General features: G+C 47.2%; 1 protein-coding gene across 3 annotated transcripts in view; it reads left to right on the forward strand.

Moving 5' to 3' along the window:
• The window catches only part of Asxl1 (ASXL transcriptional regulator 1), a 66,348-nt gene extending 47,641 nt beyond the window's left edge, over nt 1–18,707 (forward strand). For 2 of the 3 annotated variants that reach the window (XM_045155967.1, XM_045155968.1), the window contains 9 exons: nt 3,584–3,704; nt 3,786–3,883; nt 6,676–6,769; nt 7,221–7,373; nt 8,899–9,062; nt 9,158–9,254; nt 11,208–11,313; nt 12,196–12,829; nt 13,899–18,707. In XM_045155967.1, coding sequence (XP_045011902.1) covers nt 3,584–3,704; nt 3,786–3,883; nt 6,676–6,769; nt 7,221–7,373; nt 8,899–9,062; nt 9,158–9,254; nt 11,208–11,313; nt 12,196–12,829; nt 13,899–16,796 — 4,365 coding nt within the window. In that variant the 3' untranslated portion in view covers nt 16,797–18,707. The remainder of the gene's footprint in view (nt 1–3,583; nt 3,705–3,785; nt 3,884–6,675; nt 6,770–7,220; nt 7,374–8,898; nt 9,063–9,157; nt 9,255–11,207; nt 11,314–12,195; nt 12,830–13,898) is intronic. The other variant, XM_045155969.1, reaches the window with a different exon arrangement.
• Nucleotides 18,708–19,994: the final 1,287 nt, after the last annotated feature.

Consider the following 19,994-nt stretch of genomic DNA (forward strand, 5'->3'; position numbering starts at 1 on the left):
TGAACCCAGGCCTTCAGGCTTTGTAAGCAAGTGCCTTTAACTGCTGAGTAATCTCTCCAGCCCCTATAAATGTTTAAAGATTTTTATTTATTTATTAGAGACAAAGAGGGAAAGAGAGAGATGGTGATCCTCCTACCTCTGCCTCCTGAGTGCTAGGACTAAAGGTGTGTGCCACCATGCCCAGCCATTTTCTTTTTAAAAATAGTTTATTTATTTATGAAAGTGAGAAAAGAGGGAGGGATGGGAGCACCAGGGCCTATAGCCACTGAAAATGAATTTCAGACCCATGTAACACCCTGTGCATCTGGCTTTATGTGCGTATTGGGGAATCAAACCTGTGTCCTTCAGCTTCATGGGCAAGTACTTTAACCACTAAGCCATGTCTCCAAACCCAGTAGACCATTTTCTTTGAAGAAATAACAAGAGTTAATACATGGAAGTTGATGTCAAGCTTCTAGAGTTTGTGTGGAAAGGTCAACAATCTTTTTAAAACGCAGAATCAAATTTGCTTTCATTTTCTTAAAAGTTTTGATGTCTGTTTTTCAAAACATTTTAATGGCCCCTCCCTCCAAAGGAGTAAATGCCCTTAGGCAGAATTGTTCACTTCCCTTCCTTCTTCCATTCCCTAGCAACCACCCATTATTGTTAAAGTTTCCTTCAAGGAGCATGTCTCCTCATCCTGTTATTGTGGTCCTTTGCTTTTCTATGTGGAATAAAGATGTACAAAAAAAAAAATCATGTTGAGACTTAACATTTCATAGAATGGAATCCAGAATCTCGCATATAGTAGTTATATGCTGTGTCACTAAACTGGATCCTACCATTCTTTCCAAGATTTTAAGGGTGAGGAAGCTACTGAGCTTTCCTTGGGAACCAATGAATTCAGTCCCCCCACCCCCAACACATACTTGTATTTATTTATTTGCAAGCAGAGAGAGAGAAGACAGACCGATAGAGAATGGGCACGCCAGGTCCTCTAGCCGCTGCACATGAACTTCAGATGCATGTGCCCCTTGAGCATTTGGCTTACATGGATCCTGGGAAATCGAACCTGGGTCCTTTGGTTTCGCAGGCAAACACCTTAATGGCTAAGCCCCCCTGTCTCCAGCCCCATGGATTCAGTTTTGAGACTATGTACAAAGCTCATTGGAGACAACTTGGGGTGAGGCTTTCCTCTATGCTCCAGTGTGTCACTGAGCTTGCTTTAGCTTATATTTTTAACTTTTGTTTGTTTGGTTTTTCAAGGTAGGGTTTCACTCTAGCTCAGGGTGGCCTCGAACTCATGGTGATCCTCCTGCCTCTGCCTCCTGAGCGCTGGGATTAAAGGCGTGCGCCACCACACCTGGCATTTTTAACTTTTTATTGACAGCCTCCATTCCTACGCACAATGAACCCTGATCATAATACCGTTTCACTTCCACCTCCCTTTTGACCTCACCCCTCCCCCACTTCTTACCATCCAGTCCCTCTTCTATTTTACTGTCATCATACGGTGCAGGTCTTGTGTACATAGTGTCAGCCACTGTGAGGTTATGAATGCAGTGGCCACTTCCTGGCTGGAAGACAGCATTCTACAACACTCCTTCCCTTCATTAGTTTCCTAACTTTTTTCATGTAGGTACATAATGTATTTTGATCATAATCTCCACCTTTTTTTTTAATCCCTTCCCCCTTCACTGAAGAACTCCTTTTTCCCAACTAGTCCCTCTTCCACCTTGTCTCTTTTTCCCCTTCCTCCACCATCCGTGATGCACTGTTGATGGGCCCAGTGTTGTACAAGGAGCGAGCCGCTGTGAAAACATGAGCGCGGGGCCACTTCACGCCCAGACGCCAGCACTAGCCCTCCACAGCACTGCCCTCCATCGTCGGGTTCTTACAGTTTCCACCCTCTTTTCCTCAGTGTCCTCTACCCCTTGAAGGGGGTGTTAGAGACATCTCAGGGGCACCGAGTGTCCGGCAGTCCCGCAGTCTCAGTGCCGTCACGGGCTTTGAGCCTCCCCAGCAGTCACTGCCATCTTGTCTGTAGTTCCCTGGACTGTACTGTGGCCTGTCTCCTCTTCTTGCATCCAGACTCTTAGGCTTAACACGGTGAAGTGCCTACAGCTCACTGTATCATCTGCCCTCCTGTTATTTGCTCTAGTTTCCTGAGTTTGGGTGGGCACGTTTTCTCATATTTGCTCATCCCATTCCTTGAACTTATCTGCCTGCAATCCCTATGACCAGCTCATGTGCCTGTAGCTGGCTTTTAAGAAGCCTCTGCTAAAGCCCTGCCCTTCAAGGCCTGGCCTCCCTGATCCTTACTCGTGGTCTGTCCTCCCTTCCCCTGACCTCCAGCCCATGCACGCCCCTCTTCTGTGCTGCCGCAGCTCGCTCCACCTCTGTCAGCTCACCTCCTTCTGTGTTGTAATCCTGCTTAGGGGAGGTTCTTAAGGGTGGGTCCCCGATTCCCACTCGTCTCTCAGGAACTAACATGGAGGTACCCTGTAAGTGTTTAATGAATGTACAAATTAAAAAATGTGATTTTGGGCTGGAGAGATGGCTTAGCGGTTAAGCGCTTGCCTGTGAAGCCTAAGGACCCCGGTTCGAGGCTCGATTCCCCAGGACCCACGTTAGCCAGATGCACAAGGGGGCGCACGCGTCTGGAGTTTGTTTGCAGTGGCTGGAGGCCCTGGTCTCTCTCTCTCTTTCTGTCTCTCTGTCACTTTCAAATACATAAAAATAAAAACAAAATTTAAAAAAAATGTGATTTTGTTTTTCAAAAATATTTACTTGCAAGGAGAGAGAAAGAGAATGGGAACACAGGGCCTTTTGCCACTGCAAGTGAACTCCGGATGCATATACCACTTAGTGCATCTGGCTTTGTGGGGGGACTGGGAAATTGAACCCAGGAAATCAGGCTTTGCCAACAAGTGCTTTTAACCCTGACCCATATCTCCAGCCCCAATAATTTATTTTTTAAAATACTTATTTAAAAGCAAGAGAATGGGCATACCAGGGCCTTTTACCGCTGCAAATGGGCTCCAGATGCATGTGCCACTTTCTGCATCTGGCTTGGCATGGGTACTGGGGAATTGAACCCAGGCTGGCAGGCTTTGCAAACAAATGCCTTTAACTGCTGAGCTCCTGCAGTTTTTTTTTTTTTTGGGGGGGGGTCGGCTTTTTTGAGATAGGGTCTCATTCTAGCCCTGGAACTCACTCAGGTTGGTCTTGAGTTCATCATGATCCTCCTACCTCTGTCTCCCAAGTTCTGAGATTAAAGGCATGCTCCTGAATTTTTTTTTTTTTATTATTTGAGACAGAGAGAGAGGGAAGGAAAATGGGTATGCCACTAGCCACTACAAACAAACTCTAGATGCATGTGCCACCATATGCATCTGGTTTGCATGGGACCTGGAGAATTGAACCTAGGTCCTTAGGCTTCACAGGCATGCTCCTTCACCGTTAAGCCATCTCTCCAGCCCCCAGCACCCGGAAATTTTTTTCCTACTTACTTTCCAAAAGCATTCATATTTAGGAATGACAACTATGCTTTTGTAGGAATTTGAAAGATTTTATTCACCTGAGTCTTAACTTTCTGTCACAGAAGGATGCCCTGCAGTGGTCTCGAAATGTGGCTGCAGTGGATGGAGAAGAGCCAGAGGACTCGGCTGATGTGGAGAGCTGTGGGTCCAATGAAACCAGCACTGTGAGTGGTGAAAATGATGGTAAGTTCCAGAATTAGACAGGGGAAGCGTTGGAAGTAGTTCCGAGGGACTGAGCCTTTGGTTTCCCTGTGTTCTGTCTAGTGTCTCTTGATGAAACGTCTTCAAATGCATCCTGTTCTACAGAATCTCAGAGTCGGCCCATCTCCAACCCTAAGGATAGCTACAGAGCTCCCTCACAGGTAAGGAGGAACACTGGTGACCAGGACAGTAGGGTAAGGTTTTCTTCTTTAGCTATTGGTTTAGGAACATGTTTGAGGAGAAACTGTGTATTAGGTATATATGTAACAGAGCAGAAGAGACTATCCCCTGCACTTTTTTTTTAAATTTAAGTATTTTTTTAAACTTAAATAATTTGGGGGGCTGGAGAGATAGTTTAGCGGTTAAGCGCTTGCCTGTGAAGCCTAAGGACCCTGGTTCAAGGCTTGTATTCCCCAGGATCCACGTAAGCCAGATGTACAAGGTAGAACATGCATCTGGAGTTCGTTTGCAGTGGCTAGAGGCCCTGGTGCACCCATTCTGTCTCTATTTGCCTCTTTCTCTCTCTCTCTCTGTCACTCTCAAATAAATAATAGACAAAAATATTTAAATAACTTTTTTTTTTTTAATGTAAGAGAAAAGAAGCACACAGCATGAGCAAGCAAGCCAAAGCCTCTAGCCACTACAGATGAATTCCAGGTGCATGTGCTGCCTTGAACATCTGGCTTACATGGGTCCTGGGGAATTGAACCTGGGTCCTTAGGCTTCTAAGGCAAGCACATTAACTGCTAAGGCATCTCTCCAACCCAATTTAAATATTTTTATTTATTTATTTAAGAGAGACAGACAAAATGGGCATGCCATGGCCTCCAACCACTGCAGATGAACTCCAGATGCATGCGCCACTTTGAGCATCTTGCTTTACATGGGTACTGGGAAACTGAACCCCAGTCGTTAGGCTTTATAGGCAAGCGTCTTAACTGGTGAACCATCTCTCTAGCCCTTCCCCCCCTTTTTTTGATGCAGGGTTTTATGTAATCCAACCTAGCCTACCTCAACTTCTGATTTTTCTAACGCTCCTTCCTCTGCTTCCTGCGTGCTAAGATTTCAGTATCACGCCACCACGGCTGGCTAATTCTGTCCATTCTTACAGCATGTAAACATCAGAAGGGCATGTGATACAACATAAGCCTGGGAGGCAGCAGTCTTAATGACGGCCCTGTGGTTTTTTTTGAAGTCCTTGGGGTTGAGTTTAGGACAAATACTGTACCACTGAGCTGTGTCCTCAGCCCATGCCCCCTACACTCCACACCCTGCCACTTCTACCTGCCCTACCTAGCCCACGCTGCCCTAGAATTCACTGTAAGGTCTCCAGCTAAGCCATACTCCTACCTCTGCCTCCTCCTTAGCGTTGGGATTAAAGGTGTGTGCCACCATGCCCGGTTTCTGTGGCAAGAGTTGTTGTTGTTGTTGTTGTTGTTTTTTAAATAGATGACCGTAAATATCACAGTCTTTTTCTTTTTGTTGTTTTTCCTCCCTCCCTCTCTTGTTTTTCAAGATAGGATCTCATTCTAGCACAGGCTGACCTGGAATTCACTCTGAATTCTCCGGGTAGCCTTCTCCTAGCCCTGAATTCACAACAGTTCTCCTACCTCTGCCTGCCTACTGTTGGGATTAAAGGTGTACAGCACCACACCCAGCTTCTTACTTTAAAAACAAAACATTTATTTATTGGAGAGAGAGAGAGAGAGTCAGATAGAGAATGGGTACACCAGGGCCTCCAGGCACTGCAGATGAACTCCATATTGCACATGCCACCTTGTGCATCTGGCTTATGGGTACTGGAAAAAAGAACCTGGGTCCTTAGGCTTCACATGCAAAAGTACCTTACCTGCTAAGCCATCTCTCCAGCCTGCTTTTACTTATTTGTTCATTCATTCATTCATTTATTAGAGAGAGGTAGAACAAGAGAAAGAGGCAAATAGAGAATGTGCACACCAGGACCTCTAGCCACTGCAAACAAACTCTAGGCGCATGTGCCACCCTGTGCATCTGGCTTATGTAGGTCCTGGGGAATCAAACCTGGATCCTATGGCTTCAGAGGCAAGCATCCTAACTGTTAAGCCATCTATCCAGTCTATTTTTATTTTTATTTTTTTAGTAGTAGTCTCAGGGTGGCCTTGAACTCACACCAATCCTACGACCTCTGCCTCCCCAGTGCTATGATTAAAGGCATGCACCACCATGCCCTGCTTCCAGTCTATTTTTTTTTGTTGTTCATTTTTTTTTATTTTATTTTATTTATTTGAGAGCGACAGACATAGAGAGAAAGACAGATAGAGGGAGAGAGAGAGAATGGGCGCGCCAGGGCTTCCAGCCTCTGCAAACGAACTCCAGACGCGTGCGCCCCCTTGTGCATCTGGCTAACGTGGGACCTGGGGAACCGAGCCTTGAACCGGGGTCCTTAGGCTTCACAGGCAAGCGCTTAACCACTAAGCCATCTCTCCAGCCCTTTTTTTTTTTTTTTTTTTTTTTTTTTTTTTTTAGAATTATCATCATTTTTGAAAAAGAGCTTGCAAGAGCGTGCAATGGGCACGCCAGGGCCTTTCAGCTGCTGTGAATGAACTCGATGTGTGCGCCCCCTTGTGGCGAATGTGTGACATTGCGTGCTTGTGTCAGTGTGGCTGGCTACTTGGGAACTGGAGATTCAAGCTTGGGTTCTTAGGCTTTCCAGGCAAGCACCTTAACCACTAAGCCATTTCTCCAACCCTCCTGCCCATTTTCATCTGTAGAATGCATGCTTTTCAGCTGGGGTGATGCTTCTTTCAGTGACATTGCTCGGTGCTGTTGCTAACATTGCCTAGCAGATCCATTTGCACATGATCTCTTGCAGGAGAGTGAATAGGAACAAGAAGGCCCTGCATATGACTATGGCTGTATTTGTGGTTTTTGTTTTGTTTTGATTTTTGTTTTTTAATCCCTTCCGGGAACACAGGCAAACAAACAAAAGAAAAAGACTGGGGTCATGCTGCCACGAGTTGTCCTGACTCCTCTGAAGGTAAATGGGGCCCACGTGGAATCTACATCAGGTACGTGGAGACTTGTGCTTGTGGTGCTTTTTCCTGAGGTCTTAGGAACTTGGCTCCCTCCATTAGCAGCTGCTGACCTAACAGTATGATGTCAGTAGAGCTGTTGGGCCGGAGCAAAAGACCCACCCTGTCTGGAAGGCAGCATATGGTGAGGCTACCCTAGGGTCTTATATTTGGCTATCTGGCCCCTTCTCTTGACCTCTAAAGGGGGCCATGAGCATCAGGTGGTAGATTGTCCAGTGCTTTCAAAAAGTAGTGCTGTACAAACAAAAGCCATGTTTTGATATTCTTAAGGTGATATTTAAAACCAGGCCATGAAGTCGTGGTCGGCCAGCACTGGACTATGAGTCAGAAGCAGTGTATTAGGGAAAACTGGGAGAAGTAATCTTGTCTTGAGAGCCATGGGTACAGCCGTGTAATGCTTTTGACCAGTGGAATGCTGTGCCTTCAGGGTTCTCGGGCCGCCAAGCCGATGGCGAGAGCCGTAGCCCATCCAGCGGCAGCAGCGGCTCTCTGGCCCTGGGCAGCACTGCTATTCGTGGCCAGGCTGAGGTCGCCCGGGACCCTGCCCCACTCCTGAGAGGCTTCCGGAAGCCAGCCACAGGTGAGTGGCTTGGCACTCATTTCTCTGCCTGTAAAGGGGGCCCCTGCAGGCCTGTGAGGAGATAGTGTCGTCTGTTCCAGTGTCTTTTCCAGTTTATTTTTACTTCTTGGGTGACCCTCTTTTTTGTTTGTTTGTTTGTTTTTACCTTGTATTTTGGTTATTTAATGTTGGATCTGAGCAAGCTCTTTGTGGGCAGACATGGTGCCATATTGTTCTTTGTCTGTCCTCATAGGGTCTGGCCTGAACCTGCCTCAGTATTGCTTTGTGCTTGAGGAAGTGAGAATTACTCTGAACTTCTCAGTGAAGGATCCTCCCATTTCACTTTGTTTTCTTGGTAGCATCCTGCTATCTTTGCTCTTATCATCATTAGCCTGTCAGATGCTTTTTATATAACCTGGGCAGTGTGTTGATTTGAAGCATGCTTTGAATTTGGGGAGTAAAAACAAATTCAGTAGTACTGAATTCTTGTATCTTCTATCCTCAGTACAGTTATCTGCATTGCTAGTGTGTTGTTTGCTATGTAAGGATTCCTTTCCTTCCTCCCTCCCTTCTTTCCTCCCTCTCTTTTATATATATTTATTTTATTTATTTGTTAGAGGAAAAAGAAAGTATGGGAATGTTGGGCCTTATTGCTACTGCCAGTAAAGTCCAGATTCATGAGTCACTTTGTACATCTGGCTTTATCTGGGTGTCCTGGGGAATCAAACCTGGATCATCAGGCTTTTGTAAGCAAGTACTTTTAACCATTGAGTTATCTTGCCAGCCCACATTTTTGGTTGTTTGCTTTTTTTTGAAAACTATTAATAACACTAGTTTGGATTCTAAAACAGAATAAATCAGTGTCCAATGGCAGTGAGGTTTATTACTTTTCCAGCTCATCAGCAATGTTTAAGGTCTCAAAGATTCTGTTTATAATGATCTTTTTCAAATAAAAGTAACGTTTCCAGAGTTGGGCATGGTAGTGCACATCTTTAATCCCAGCATTTTGCAGGCTGAGATAAGAGAGTCACTGTGAGTTGGAGGCTAGCCTGGGATACTGTGAGACTCTCCCTCAAGAAACAAAAACCATTTTTTTAGGCTTCAGAGAAGTATAACATTTCATTTGGCTTTGAAAAGCCCTTAGCTTGTTTATGCATGGTGAACACTTCTGTAAATTTTTTTTCAGTACACTAATTTGCTTTTAGACATCTTCCAAGCTTTTGTCAGTTGAGCTTTGAGAAGTCTGTTCTTCAGCCCCAGAGCAAAGCTTAGAACCTGTCCACTGAACCTGGTTTCTGTGGGGAGAATGTTGTCCAGGGAGGGGAGCCTGAGTGTTCGCTTAGGCTCAGTAGCGATGACAACAGCTGGAAGGAGAGAACAGACAGGTTGGGATGGACTAGATGGTTGAGGAGATTGTACAGAGCAAAGATCTGGGTTGATTGGAGCTGCCTTCTAAGTTTTCCCACTAATTAGCACTTGTTTGGTTTTTTTTTTTACTTTAAGCTGGAAACCCATACATACATCTTCTTGCTTCCAAAAACCACAGGTCAAATGAAGCGCAACAGAGGGGAAGAGGTAGATTTTGAAACACCTGGGTCCATTCTTGTCAACACCAACCTCCGTGCTCTGATAAACTCACGGACCTTTCATGCCCTGCCATCACACTTCCAGCAGCAGCTCCTCTTCCTCCTGCCTGAGGTGGACAGGCAGGTCGGTGCTGGTGCACAGCTTCTCTTGGTCTTTGTGTAGGTGGGCTCCTATTTTTTCAAGTTTATTTATTTTCATTTTTCCCTTGATCCTGTTAGGTGGGGACAGATGGCCTTTTGCGCCTCAGCAGCACTGCACTGAATAATGAGTTCTTCACCCATGCCGCTCAGAGCTGGCGAGAACGCCTTGCTGATGGTAAGTAGACTGCATCCCACATAGCTTGAGATGTATACTTTATGTGGTCTTGTGTGTGTCCTGGTATTTAAAATAAAGAAGAAAAAAAAAAAGAAACACTAATCTTTGACTATTCTTTCTTTCTCAAGAGATAGTATTATAAGGCAGACTTTGCTCACAGTAATAAGCATGGTGGATATTAATGGGACACAACTCTGAAAATATAACAGGATATTTTAATTTCTCATTGTCTTGTCCGTTTTGTCACTAAACTATACATGCCTGTTCCTTCCGGTAGTCATGGAGTCGTCTGGCTGCATGGAGAAAAGTGCACCATGAGGACGACACCCGGCTCCACCGTGCTGTCTTTCTGGGCATAGTCACGTAGAGGAAACGCAGACTTTCCTTAAGTTAATTTCCTGTGGAAGCTTCATGAGGATTGTGTGGAAAAGATCCCAAGATTGCCCCTAGGTTTATTGAATGCTGACTGTATTAGAGGACTGTGATTTATTATAGCAAAAGAATACAGGCTTGTCAGGCATGGTTTGTCGTATGCCTGTAATCCCAGCACACAAGAGGTAGGAGGATCACCATGTGTTCAAGGCCACCCTGAGACTACATAGTGAATTCCAGGTCAACCTGGGCTAGACTGAGACCCTACCTCAATCCCCCACAAAAAAAAAAAAAAAAAAAAAATACACAGTAGAATCAGTAGTGGGAGAAGGCACATGGGATGGGCCTGCCAGGTACAAGTTTCTGAGGTCCTCTGGAGTCACACAGCACGTACATATAGTAATTCCAGAAGCAAGTCAGGACCATGTATACGAAGTATCTACCAGGAAAGCTTGCTAAAGAGTTGATGCCCAGAATGTTTACTAGAAGCTGATCTTGTTAGTAGTCATTGCTATGCCTAAAAGGAAGCCAAACACTTGTTTGTTTTTCAAGCCCAGGCTGACCTGAAATTCATTATGTAGTCACAGGCTGATCCTCTTACCTCTGTCCCCTTAATGCTGAGATTACAGGTGTGTGTCACCACACCCAAGCACTCATTTTTCATCTTTTATATCTGGAAACATTAAGGTATTGGTTCCTAACAACAAAATGGGTATATTTTTGTATGAATAGTATTGTTGGCACAGATAGTTGAGGTACATGAGTACTCATGTCAGTTAGAGTGGTGGGCATACTTGAAATCCAATTCCCAGGTCAGCAAATGGCCATCCTCATACGTACACCTTCCAATGATAACTAGTCAAACCTGCTGTGTTAACTTTTTCCTACATAAGGAATAAGAATGGTTTTATGACTATTAGTCTTTTTTAAAAGAAATATTTGAGAGAGAGAGAGCGAGAAAGAGAGAATGGGTGCTCTAGGCCTTCTAGCCAATTAACTCCAGATACATATGCATCTGGCTTACATGGGTATTGGGGAATTGAACCTGAGTCCCTTGGCTTTGCTGGCAAGTGCCTTAACTGCTAAGCCGTTTTTCCAGCCCCCTTTATTTATTTAATTAATTACTATTATTAATTTCTTTTCTTTCTTTTTTTTTTTTTTTTACATAGAAGCTCACTCTAGCCCAGGCTAACCTGGAATTTGCTCTGTAGTTTCAGGGTGGCCTTGAACTCACAGCAGTCCTCCTACTTCTGCCTCCCAAGTGTTGGGATTAAAAGCGTGAGCCACCAGGTCGGCCCCTTTTAATTTTTGTTGTTGTTTGTATGTATGTTTTTGTTTTTGTGAGGTAGGGTCTCAATCTAGTCTAGGATGACCTAGAATTCACTCTGTAGTCTCAAGGTGGCCTTGAACTCATGGCGATCCTCCTACCTCTGCCTCCCGAGTGCTGGGATTAAAGGTATGTGCCACATGCCCAGGTCCTTTTAAGGTTTGTAATGATCGAGAACTAGAGGACTTGGCTGTCAGTTGGACAAACATCAATATCCCAAATCCATTAAGCAGAAAGTTTGTATTTCTATATAGGTGAATTCACTCATGAGATGCAAGTTAGGATACGACAGGAAATGGAGAAAGAAAAGAAGGTGGAACAATGGAAAGAAAAGTTCTTTGAAGACTACTATGGACAGAAGTAAGTTCCTAGGTGCTGTGAGTCTTGGTCTGGGCTTTTGAAGGGATACAGGCAGTTGGTGTCCAAATACAGTTGGCCCTCCTCCATATCTATAGGTTCTGTAGGGATAGATTCAACTAACTGTAACATTAAGTATTAGGGGAAAAGAAATTTCACGTGTACTAAGCATGTGTAGATTTTTTTCCTTATCATCTCTAAAGCAGCATTATGTAACTTTCACTCATATTATAGTAGGTATTAGAAGTTAGCTGGAGATGGTGCGGAGTCTGGGCTACTCAAGGCTAAAGTGGGAGGATCCCATGAGCCCAAGAGTTCAGACTAGCCTGGGCAATATAATGAAGCCTTAGCTCAAAGAAGAGAGAAACAAATCTAAGAGTGAGCTCTAGGTTCCTTGTGAGACACTGTCTTAAAAATAAGGTAGACAAAAATACATAAATCAGGTAGAAAGTCATTGAGGAAGACATACTCTGGCCTCCATACATGACTTCACATGCACACGAACGATAACAATTACCTTCTTATTGCTGGGACAAAACACCTGACCAAAGCAGCTACAAGAGCATGAGCATTGGCTGTGTAGTCATGTGCCATTTTTATCTAAGGGACTTGAGCATCCATGGGTTTTGCATTCTGCAGGATGTCCTGGATACCAGGGGGCAATAATATGTACTTCTGTGATGGATACGAATAATAATCATAGTGACTTACCTTAATGCTGCTTGCAGTGAAGCTATTTTGTTGTGTCTATGATTGGTATTGTGCACCATACTCATTAATTTCATTCTGTGTATCTGAGGGCACATTACTGAGAAATAAAAAGATAAAAATAAAAAGGTAAGCTCTGTTTGTACCTATAACTGATGGTATGAGCTTGATTTGCAGATTGGGTTTGACCAAAGAAGAGTCAATGCAGCAGAACATGGGCCAGGAGGAGGCCAAAATCAAGAGCAGCTTGTGTGTCGCAAGAGAATCAGCACGGCCACAGCGTGGTCCATCTGCCCGCCAACGGGACGGGCATTTTAAGAAACGCTCTCGCCCAGATCTCCGAACCAGAGCCAGAAGGAATCTATACAAAAAACAGGAACCAGAACAAGCAGGGGTTGTGAAGGAATCAAAATCTGTAGCTCCAGATGTTGCACCGCCTAATGACGAGGAATCTAAGACCAACTCAGCAGGGATGAGCTGTGCCCCTGGGCCAGGTGTGTCCTCTGCAGCACCCAACCCAGAAAGTCACAAGTGCCCAGGCGAACCTGTGTCTTCCCGGATCCAAGCAGAACCGGACAACTTGGCACGCACCTCTGTATCTCCAGACAGAATTCCCAGCTTACTTCAGGACACTGTGGATCAGGAGCCAAAAGATCAGAAGAGGAAATCCTTTGAGCAGGCAGCCTCTGCGTCCTTTCCCGAAAAGAAGCCCCGGCTTGAAGATCGTCAGTCCTTTCGTAACACAATTGAAAGTGTTCACACCGAAAAGCCACAGCCCACTAAAGAGGAGCCCAAAGTCCCGCCCATCCGGGTAGGAGACCAGTTGATTCCTAGTAGTCCTGGCACCAGATTTCGGGGGTCATGAGATTGTAGGGCCCCTTGGCAGGGCCAGGGATGGGACAGAGACTATTTAGTCCTGACATGAATGATGTGGAATGTAGAAGTTCCTACAAGAGAACATTTTTTCATTAGAACATTGTTCTAATATTTATTTATTTATTTGAGAGGAGGGAGAGAGAGAGAGAGAGAGAAAGAGAGAGAGAGAGAACAGGCACTCCAGCCACTGCAAACAAACTGTAGACGCTTGTGCATCTGGCTTACAAGGGTACTGGAGAATAAAACCCAGGTCCTTAGGCTTCACAGGCAAGCACCTTAACTACTAAGCTATCTCTCTAGCCCGAGTGAACTTTTCTTGATGGACTTAAACTATTTCCAGGGAGTCACTTGTTTTTTCCTCTGTATTTTATTCTGTTAAAATTGTTTTCAGGTCAAAATCCTTTGGGTCTTTAAATCTTCTATTAGGTGGTGGTAGGTTCTTTGCTTTATGGCTCATTCCCATCAGAAGTTAAATTTGAAAGCTGGGTGTGGTGACTTAAGCTTGAAAATCACAGCACTTGGGAAGCTGAGGCAGGAGGATTGCCACAAACCTGAGGCCAGCCTCAGCTACAGTGTGAGACCTTGTATCAAAAGGAGAAAGGGCCAGGTGTGGTGGTGCGCACCTTTAATCCCAACACACGGGAGGCTGAGGTAGGAGGATCACTATGAGTTTGAGGCTAGCCTGAGACTATATAGTGAATTCTAGGTCAGCCTGGGCTAGAGCAAGACCCTACATCAAAAAGAAAGGGAGAAAAAGAAAAGAGGGACTTTGAAGTGTAGGAAGGAAGGAATTAAATTTGAAATGCAGCATAAACAGTCCTTTAGAATTTGCTCACAATGAAGCCGTGTCATGGGCAGCCATTTTAATCTGATTATGATTATTTTATTCTTTAAATTTCTCTACGTCATGACTTAGGATACTCATGTTCCAGATCTGCTTTGAAGTTTGTATTGTTTAGATCAGATCACTCAGTTAAAACTGCCTTCTTGTGCTTTTCTTGCAGATTCAACTTTCACGTATCAAACCACCCTGGGTGGTTAAAGGTCAGCCCACTTACCAGATATGTCCCCGGATTGTCCCCATCACGGAGTCCTCCTGCCGGGGCTGGACTGGTACCAGGACCCTCGCAGACATTAAAGCCCGTGCTCTGCAGGCCCGAGGGGCAAGAGGCCACCACTGCCATAGAGAGGCAGCCACCACTGCCATCGGAGGGGGGGGTGGCCCGGGTGGAGGTGGCGGCGGGGCCACCGATGAGGGAGGTGGTAGAGGCAGTGGTGATGGTGGTGAGGCCCGTGGCCACTCTGAACCCAGGGGAGTCCCAAGCACCCCTGGAGAGAGTGCGTCAGATCTACAGCGAACACAACTACTGCCGCCTTGTCCTCTGAACGGGGAGTGCACTCAGACTGGACCTGCCATGTCCACAGCCAGGAGAGAGGATCCGGGTTCTGTCAGAAAGGAGGAGAGCTGTCCACTGCAGAGGGTCCCCGGTGTATTCACGAGTGAGCTAGAAGATGCCTCCCAGCCCCCCGTTGCTCCCACTGGGGACCAGCCATTCCAAGCTTTACCCCCACTGTCTTCTCAAACCCCAGTGATTGGGAGGTTAGTGGAGCTGCCTGAGTTGCATCTAGGCAGCAGAACTGAGTGTGAGTCTGGTTCCGCTTCCTGCAAAAGGGGTGATGGGGAGCAAGGAGGTAGCTCTCCCCCAGAGAGTGGGCCTGTACTGTCTAGAGTGGGCAGTAGTACATTCGAAGAAGGAACTGATCAGGCTTTTGATAACAGTCCCACTACGAAAGATCCTGTAAATGTGATTGCTGCTTCTGTCCCTGAGTTGTCACTGGCTGGCTGCCAGCAGGACAGGTCTGCTGACAATGAAGTTGGACTTGGTGACTCGGGTCCACTCACTAGGGGAAGTGACAGTAGGCAAGAAGCTTTGAAGCTCGAGGCTCTAACACTGAACAACACTGCTCCCTGGGGGCACACACTGTCAACTTACGAGGTAGTGAAGCAGTCTGAGCCAGAATCCAGGCAAAATGCACCATCTGTGCAGCCCCAGGTTGGAGTAGAGTGGGAGAGAGCTGCTCCCCTCAGTGATGTCACATCTGAGGTGTCAGTAGCCAAGGAAGGTAGGGCTCCCCCTGAAAGCTGTGCTTCACTCTGGGCAGCACCACCTAGAGGAGGCATGCCCATCCCTGGCAGCAACAGCGAACGGGCAGACATGGAAGAGGTGAGAGTTAATGGCAGCTCTGAAACACCGAGTCCTCACAGTGAGTCCACAGACACAGCATCTGACTTCGAAGGCAACCTTACTGAGGACAGCAGTGAGGCTGACACTGTTGAAACCACGGCAGCAAAGGGATCTTTGGTGGACGAGGATAAAAAGCCTGGCCGCAGCCGCTCCACCTCGGCATCCACATTGAGCGGTGACTTGAATCTGGTTACAAGGACAGAGGGCATGACTGCTGCTCAGAGCTGGGTCTCTAGAGTGTGTGCAATCCCCCCCAAAGCCCCAGACTCCTTGTTGTCTAGTACTGAGCACCAGCTGAGACCAGTGGGCCTGCCTGGGCCTGGGTCTTCAGTGGAGGCCACCAACCCACTGGCGATGCAGTTGCCGCAGGGTAACTTGACCCTTGACAAGGTCCTTCCTCCAAGCCGCAGGGGCAGCCCAGCAGAACCTCCACGACTGCCGCTCCTGAGAGAGCAAGGCCGGGCCCCCATGGATGAGGGAACGCGGCATGGTCCTGGGGAGACCCGTCACCCGGGTGACAGAAGCAGCCCCGGTTCTGTAGAAGCACTGAAGGAGCCGCCTCTACTGGGCCAGGGCTGTGCGCCAAGCACTGGTCTTGGTAGGGCAGAGGCCACTCCAACTCCTGGAACACCCAAGACTTCCAAGAAGGACCCAAGTTTAGACTCCTTGCATCCAATGACAGCTCTGATGCCCTCCTCTGGAAATCTGGACAAAGTGGACTCCAAAGAGCATTTCTCTTCCTTTCCTTGTGCAGAGAAGAAGGAAGCCCGGGTTCTGTCCCAGAGCAGTGACCCAGGTGCTGCTCCAGGCCAGCGACCTCAGGACCCCACAGCCTTGAGATTGTCATCTCGCTCTTCCCCAGATGTGCTCTCTGGTCCTGAGCAGACAGCGGAGGCCCTGGGTGACCACAGCAGTGCTCAAGGCCCAGAGAAGAAGCTCTTTGGCCCTAGGAACATGGCTGCCACCCTTCATTGCCCCAGACCTGCTGACCCAACACCCCTGCCGGCCGAGGTCCCTCCAGTCTTTCCTAGTAGGAAATTAGGGCCAAGTAAAAACTGTGTGTCTGATGGAGCACAGACTGCAAGGGAAGACTGGGCTCCAAAGCCACCACCTGCCTCTGCTGGCAGTGTAAAGACTGAGAAGACCTTCTCAAGGGGTCCCCTTAAGGCAGATGCAGAGAACAGAAAAACCGGTGGGCGCAGTCCTCTGGAAGTGGTGGGTCACCTACAAGGGATGCCCTTTGTCGTGGACCTGCCTTTATGGAAATTACCCCGAGAGCCAGGGAAAGGGCTCAGTCAGCCCCTTGAGCCTTCTTCCATCCCCTCCCAACTAAACATCAAGCAGGCTTTTTATGGGAAGTTTTCTAAACTCCAGCTGAGTTCCACCAGCTTTAATTACTCCTCCAGCTCTCCCACCTTCCCCAAAGGCCTTGCTGGCAGCGTGGTGCAGCTGAGCCACAAAGCAAACTTCGGTGCGAGCCACAGTGCATCCCTCTCCCTGCAGATGTTCACCGACAGCAGCACAGTGGAAAGCATCTCTCTGCAGTGCGCGTGCAGCCTGAAAGCCATGATCATGTGCCAAGGCTGTGGAGCATTCTGTCATGATGACTGTATCGGACCCTCAAAGCTCTGTGTATTGTGCCTTGTGGTGAGATAATAAATTATGGCCATTGAAAAAAATGTATATTTAGTGTGTGTATTTTGATAATGATTGATCTTAAATCTGTATACAGAATATCATTGATATAATGGACTTTGCCTCTCTAGGTAAGATAATCTTGCCTCCCCCTAAAGTTTATAGTGCTAAAACCCTCTGTCACTTGTCAATCTTCTTGGTCTTGCTAGAGGGGCTTTCTGGGGGGCATCCTGTGGGGTTGCCCAAGACTAGCCAGACCGAACCCCCTTGGCAGACAGAGCTTGATGTGGCAGGGAGCTGTCTGACATCCAGATGGACTTGAAACTGAAGCAGAAGGTTGGGTCTCCGCCCTGGAACACGCTGCCTGAACTCGGCACGAACGTCAGTCTTCCACTGCCCTTGCTGCCATCCTTTCTTCTGCTACTTTGGGGAGTTGATGGTTGGGGGAGCCACACAGGTTAAAGTAGCTCCCGTCATGGGGATCAAACATTGCTGACCTCAGCATCAATCACACTTACCGGAGCCGACCTGACCTTTGCTTCTGGTGCTGCGCCCAGTGTGGAACTGTGTCGTCTCTCGCCTACCACAGATCCACAGATTCTTCAGAAGCTTGAATTGCCCTGCGTGGACAGCAGGGTCTGAAACTAGGGCCATCTCCTATGGAAATGCTGTCTGTAGACCTTGTGAGTCAACTGTACAGACGTATGCAGGTGATTCCTCTGCTTGTCACCGCCCACCCCATCACATCAGATCTATGGGAGTAGGTCTCCATGCACTTGTGTACGTGAAAGTCATTTTACATTTCCAAGCAGTGTGTTTCTTATTTTTATATTTTTAACTCTTTATTCTTGGATGTATAAAGTGAACTTTTTGGCTTCTGTAAGTATGCTCTATGCACCTCTAATGTTTTATCCTGTATTTATATGTTGTACACAGTACTGGCCAATTCTGTAAATGGATGTATTGTACAGAGAACATGAATGTCTCTTCCTTATTTTACGTCTTGGGCATCATTGCATTAAAGCGGTGTAGTTTACTTCTGTACACCGATTGTCAGAGCCACTGAGTGCTGTGCTACCTGATGCAAGAGGGAAGTGACTGACTCGTGATCTATAGTTGGCCTGTGCCTTGTCACCTGTCACCAGGGGATCTACCACGGCCTCCAGCACCGCGGACAACCTGCTCACACACCACTGAGCGAACACTTTTGCTCCTTGTTTCTATTCCCTCTTGCAGTTTTTAATGGCTGTTGGCTGCCATATGTGACAAACCACCAACAGTGTTAAGTGCTTCTCGATTCATGGGTGAGTTCCTTGGGCAGCCCCCAGGCAGGCCTACTGGATCTGGCTCCAGGGTTATCACCTGTCAAAGCAATACTGGGGACCACTGGACTCCTTTTGACTTACTTTTGACAGTAGGGTTAGGAAGAAACAAGCCATGCCTGCCTGCTACCTGCCTCTCCCACCATTCCCAGCATTAGGCACTCCTGTATTTGACCTCATCCCATTTTGTATCTGTGCTTAATGCAGAGTGGAGAGTCCTTGTTTAAATTAGATCTGTGTCCCTGTGCGAGGGCTTCTGTGTGAAGTATAAGATCTGTATGCCTTGGGCAAGTCTCATCTGAAAGTTTCTCCCCTCCCAATTTATTCTGAGGTAGCTTTTGTGGGGGTGGGGCTCATCTGAAGCATGGGTGAGAAGTTGGCAATGATGTGATTTGAATTCAGTATTGGCCGAGTCCAAATTCACAGCTCAAGAGTCAGTTTACCAAAGGCCACGAGCAGGGTCCCAAGCATGTCCAGTCCTCTTCCTCCTGGGGCTTCTGGCGCCTCAGACACGCAACTCGACGCCGGTCTGGTCTGTGCGCTGCCCGGAGAAAAGCACTGCTCTTGTATGTCTCTTTGGTATTGGAAAAATAAACCTGTACAACCTGCACTTGTGGTCTCCCCATCATCTTCTGTGGCTGTTCATGCGTACTGGAAAGGTGGGGTTCCATGCAGAGTTGGAGAAGCCGACGCCGGCTCCTGTCACCTGTGGGGCACCTTTGAACTGGCGGCTTCACTGGATCCATCATCAGTGACTTGGCGAACTTGGCCACTGTGCCAGAGAGCGTGGTGCTTTCCCCTGCGGGCGGCAGCTGGAAAGGTGAGCCTACCTCCTTCCAGCTCGCTGCCTGCCTCCCACCCCCTTGAGTTAGGGTTTCGTTGCTTGTTCAGATGGCCAACTCTGGCCTTGCCATGCATGGGGCAAGGGCTGGTCCACTACTGCTGAAGCAGGTCCTGGCTGGGTGCCAGGTGCTTGCTGCAAAGATCACTTCTCAAAAGTGCTCAAATTTCTTTGGAGGATCGTATTAGGGCGTGAATAATCTAGAAGTGGGAAAAAAATGAAGGATGTGAATTCAAGTATAGCTCCATTAACTTCTGTGGTGAGTTGTGAGAAGCTCTCTTGGGCAGTGGAACCCTCCTGTAGAAGTTCAGTGGCCATTTTGCAGTGCTATTTGAAGATTCCTGGCAAGTGTGAATGGTGGTGATTTCTCCTTGTGACTCAGTGTTACCGTACCTGTTTGCCCCTATGTTTGCAGGAACTTTAGAACCCTACCTAGCTGGGGACTACACCTTATCAGCTGTCGCTCGTCCAAGAGGCCAAATGAAGCAGTGTTTGGGGACAGGCTCTGCCACATGGCAGCTCTGTGGACTTGGGCACATGACTCGTCTGGACACTGATGGTAGTTCCATTTCCACGGGAGGTTGGTGCTTGCCAGATCAAGCCTAATAGCTCCATCAGCTTGCCCTAGTTGTGAACTCGGGCTGCAGGCGTTTGTGGTGGACTGACTATGGTGGTACTAAGGTTAAAGACCAAGTGTTGAGGTGGTAAGCGTACTCTACTCTGAATAGGAAGAACAAAGAAAGCAGCTGTTTTGGAATATGAGAAGACACTATCTTAACCAACCTGGCATGCTGTCATTAATTTGATACCCAGCCTGCTCTTGGGACTGGAGAGATGGCTCAATGGTTAAAAGCGCTCGTTTCCAACTTACTCCTGAGGAAACAGGACCCTACTTGAGAGGTATGGGGCATGTGTACATGCTGGACAGTGGCTTGTGTCAAGGGCCTTGATGGACTGTTGCACTGGGTTGATCCAAGGTGAGTACCCAGATTGGGTTGCCCTCGTGAATAAGTGTCAAGAGCCATAGAGAGGGTGGGATTGTCACTTTGGAGATGG

The sequence above is a fragment of the Jaculus jaculus genome, chromosome 8, assembly GCF_020740685.1.
Source record: "Jaculus jaculus isolate mJacJac1 chromosome 8, mJacJac1.mat.Y.cur, whole genome shotgun sequence".
NCBI classification, from domain to species: Eukaryota; Metazoa; Chordata; class Mammalia; order Rodentia; family Dipodidae; genus Jaculus; species Jaculus jaculus.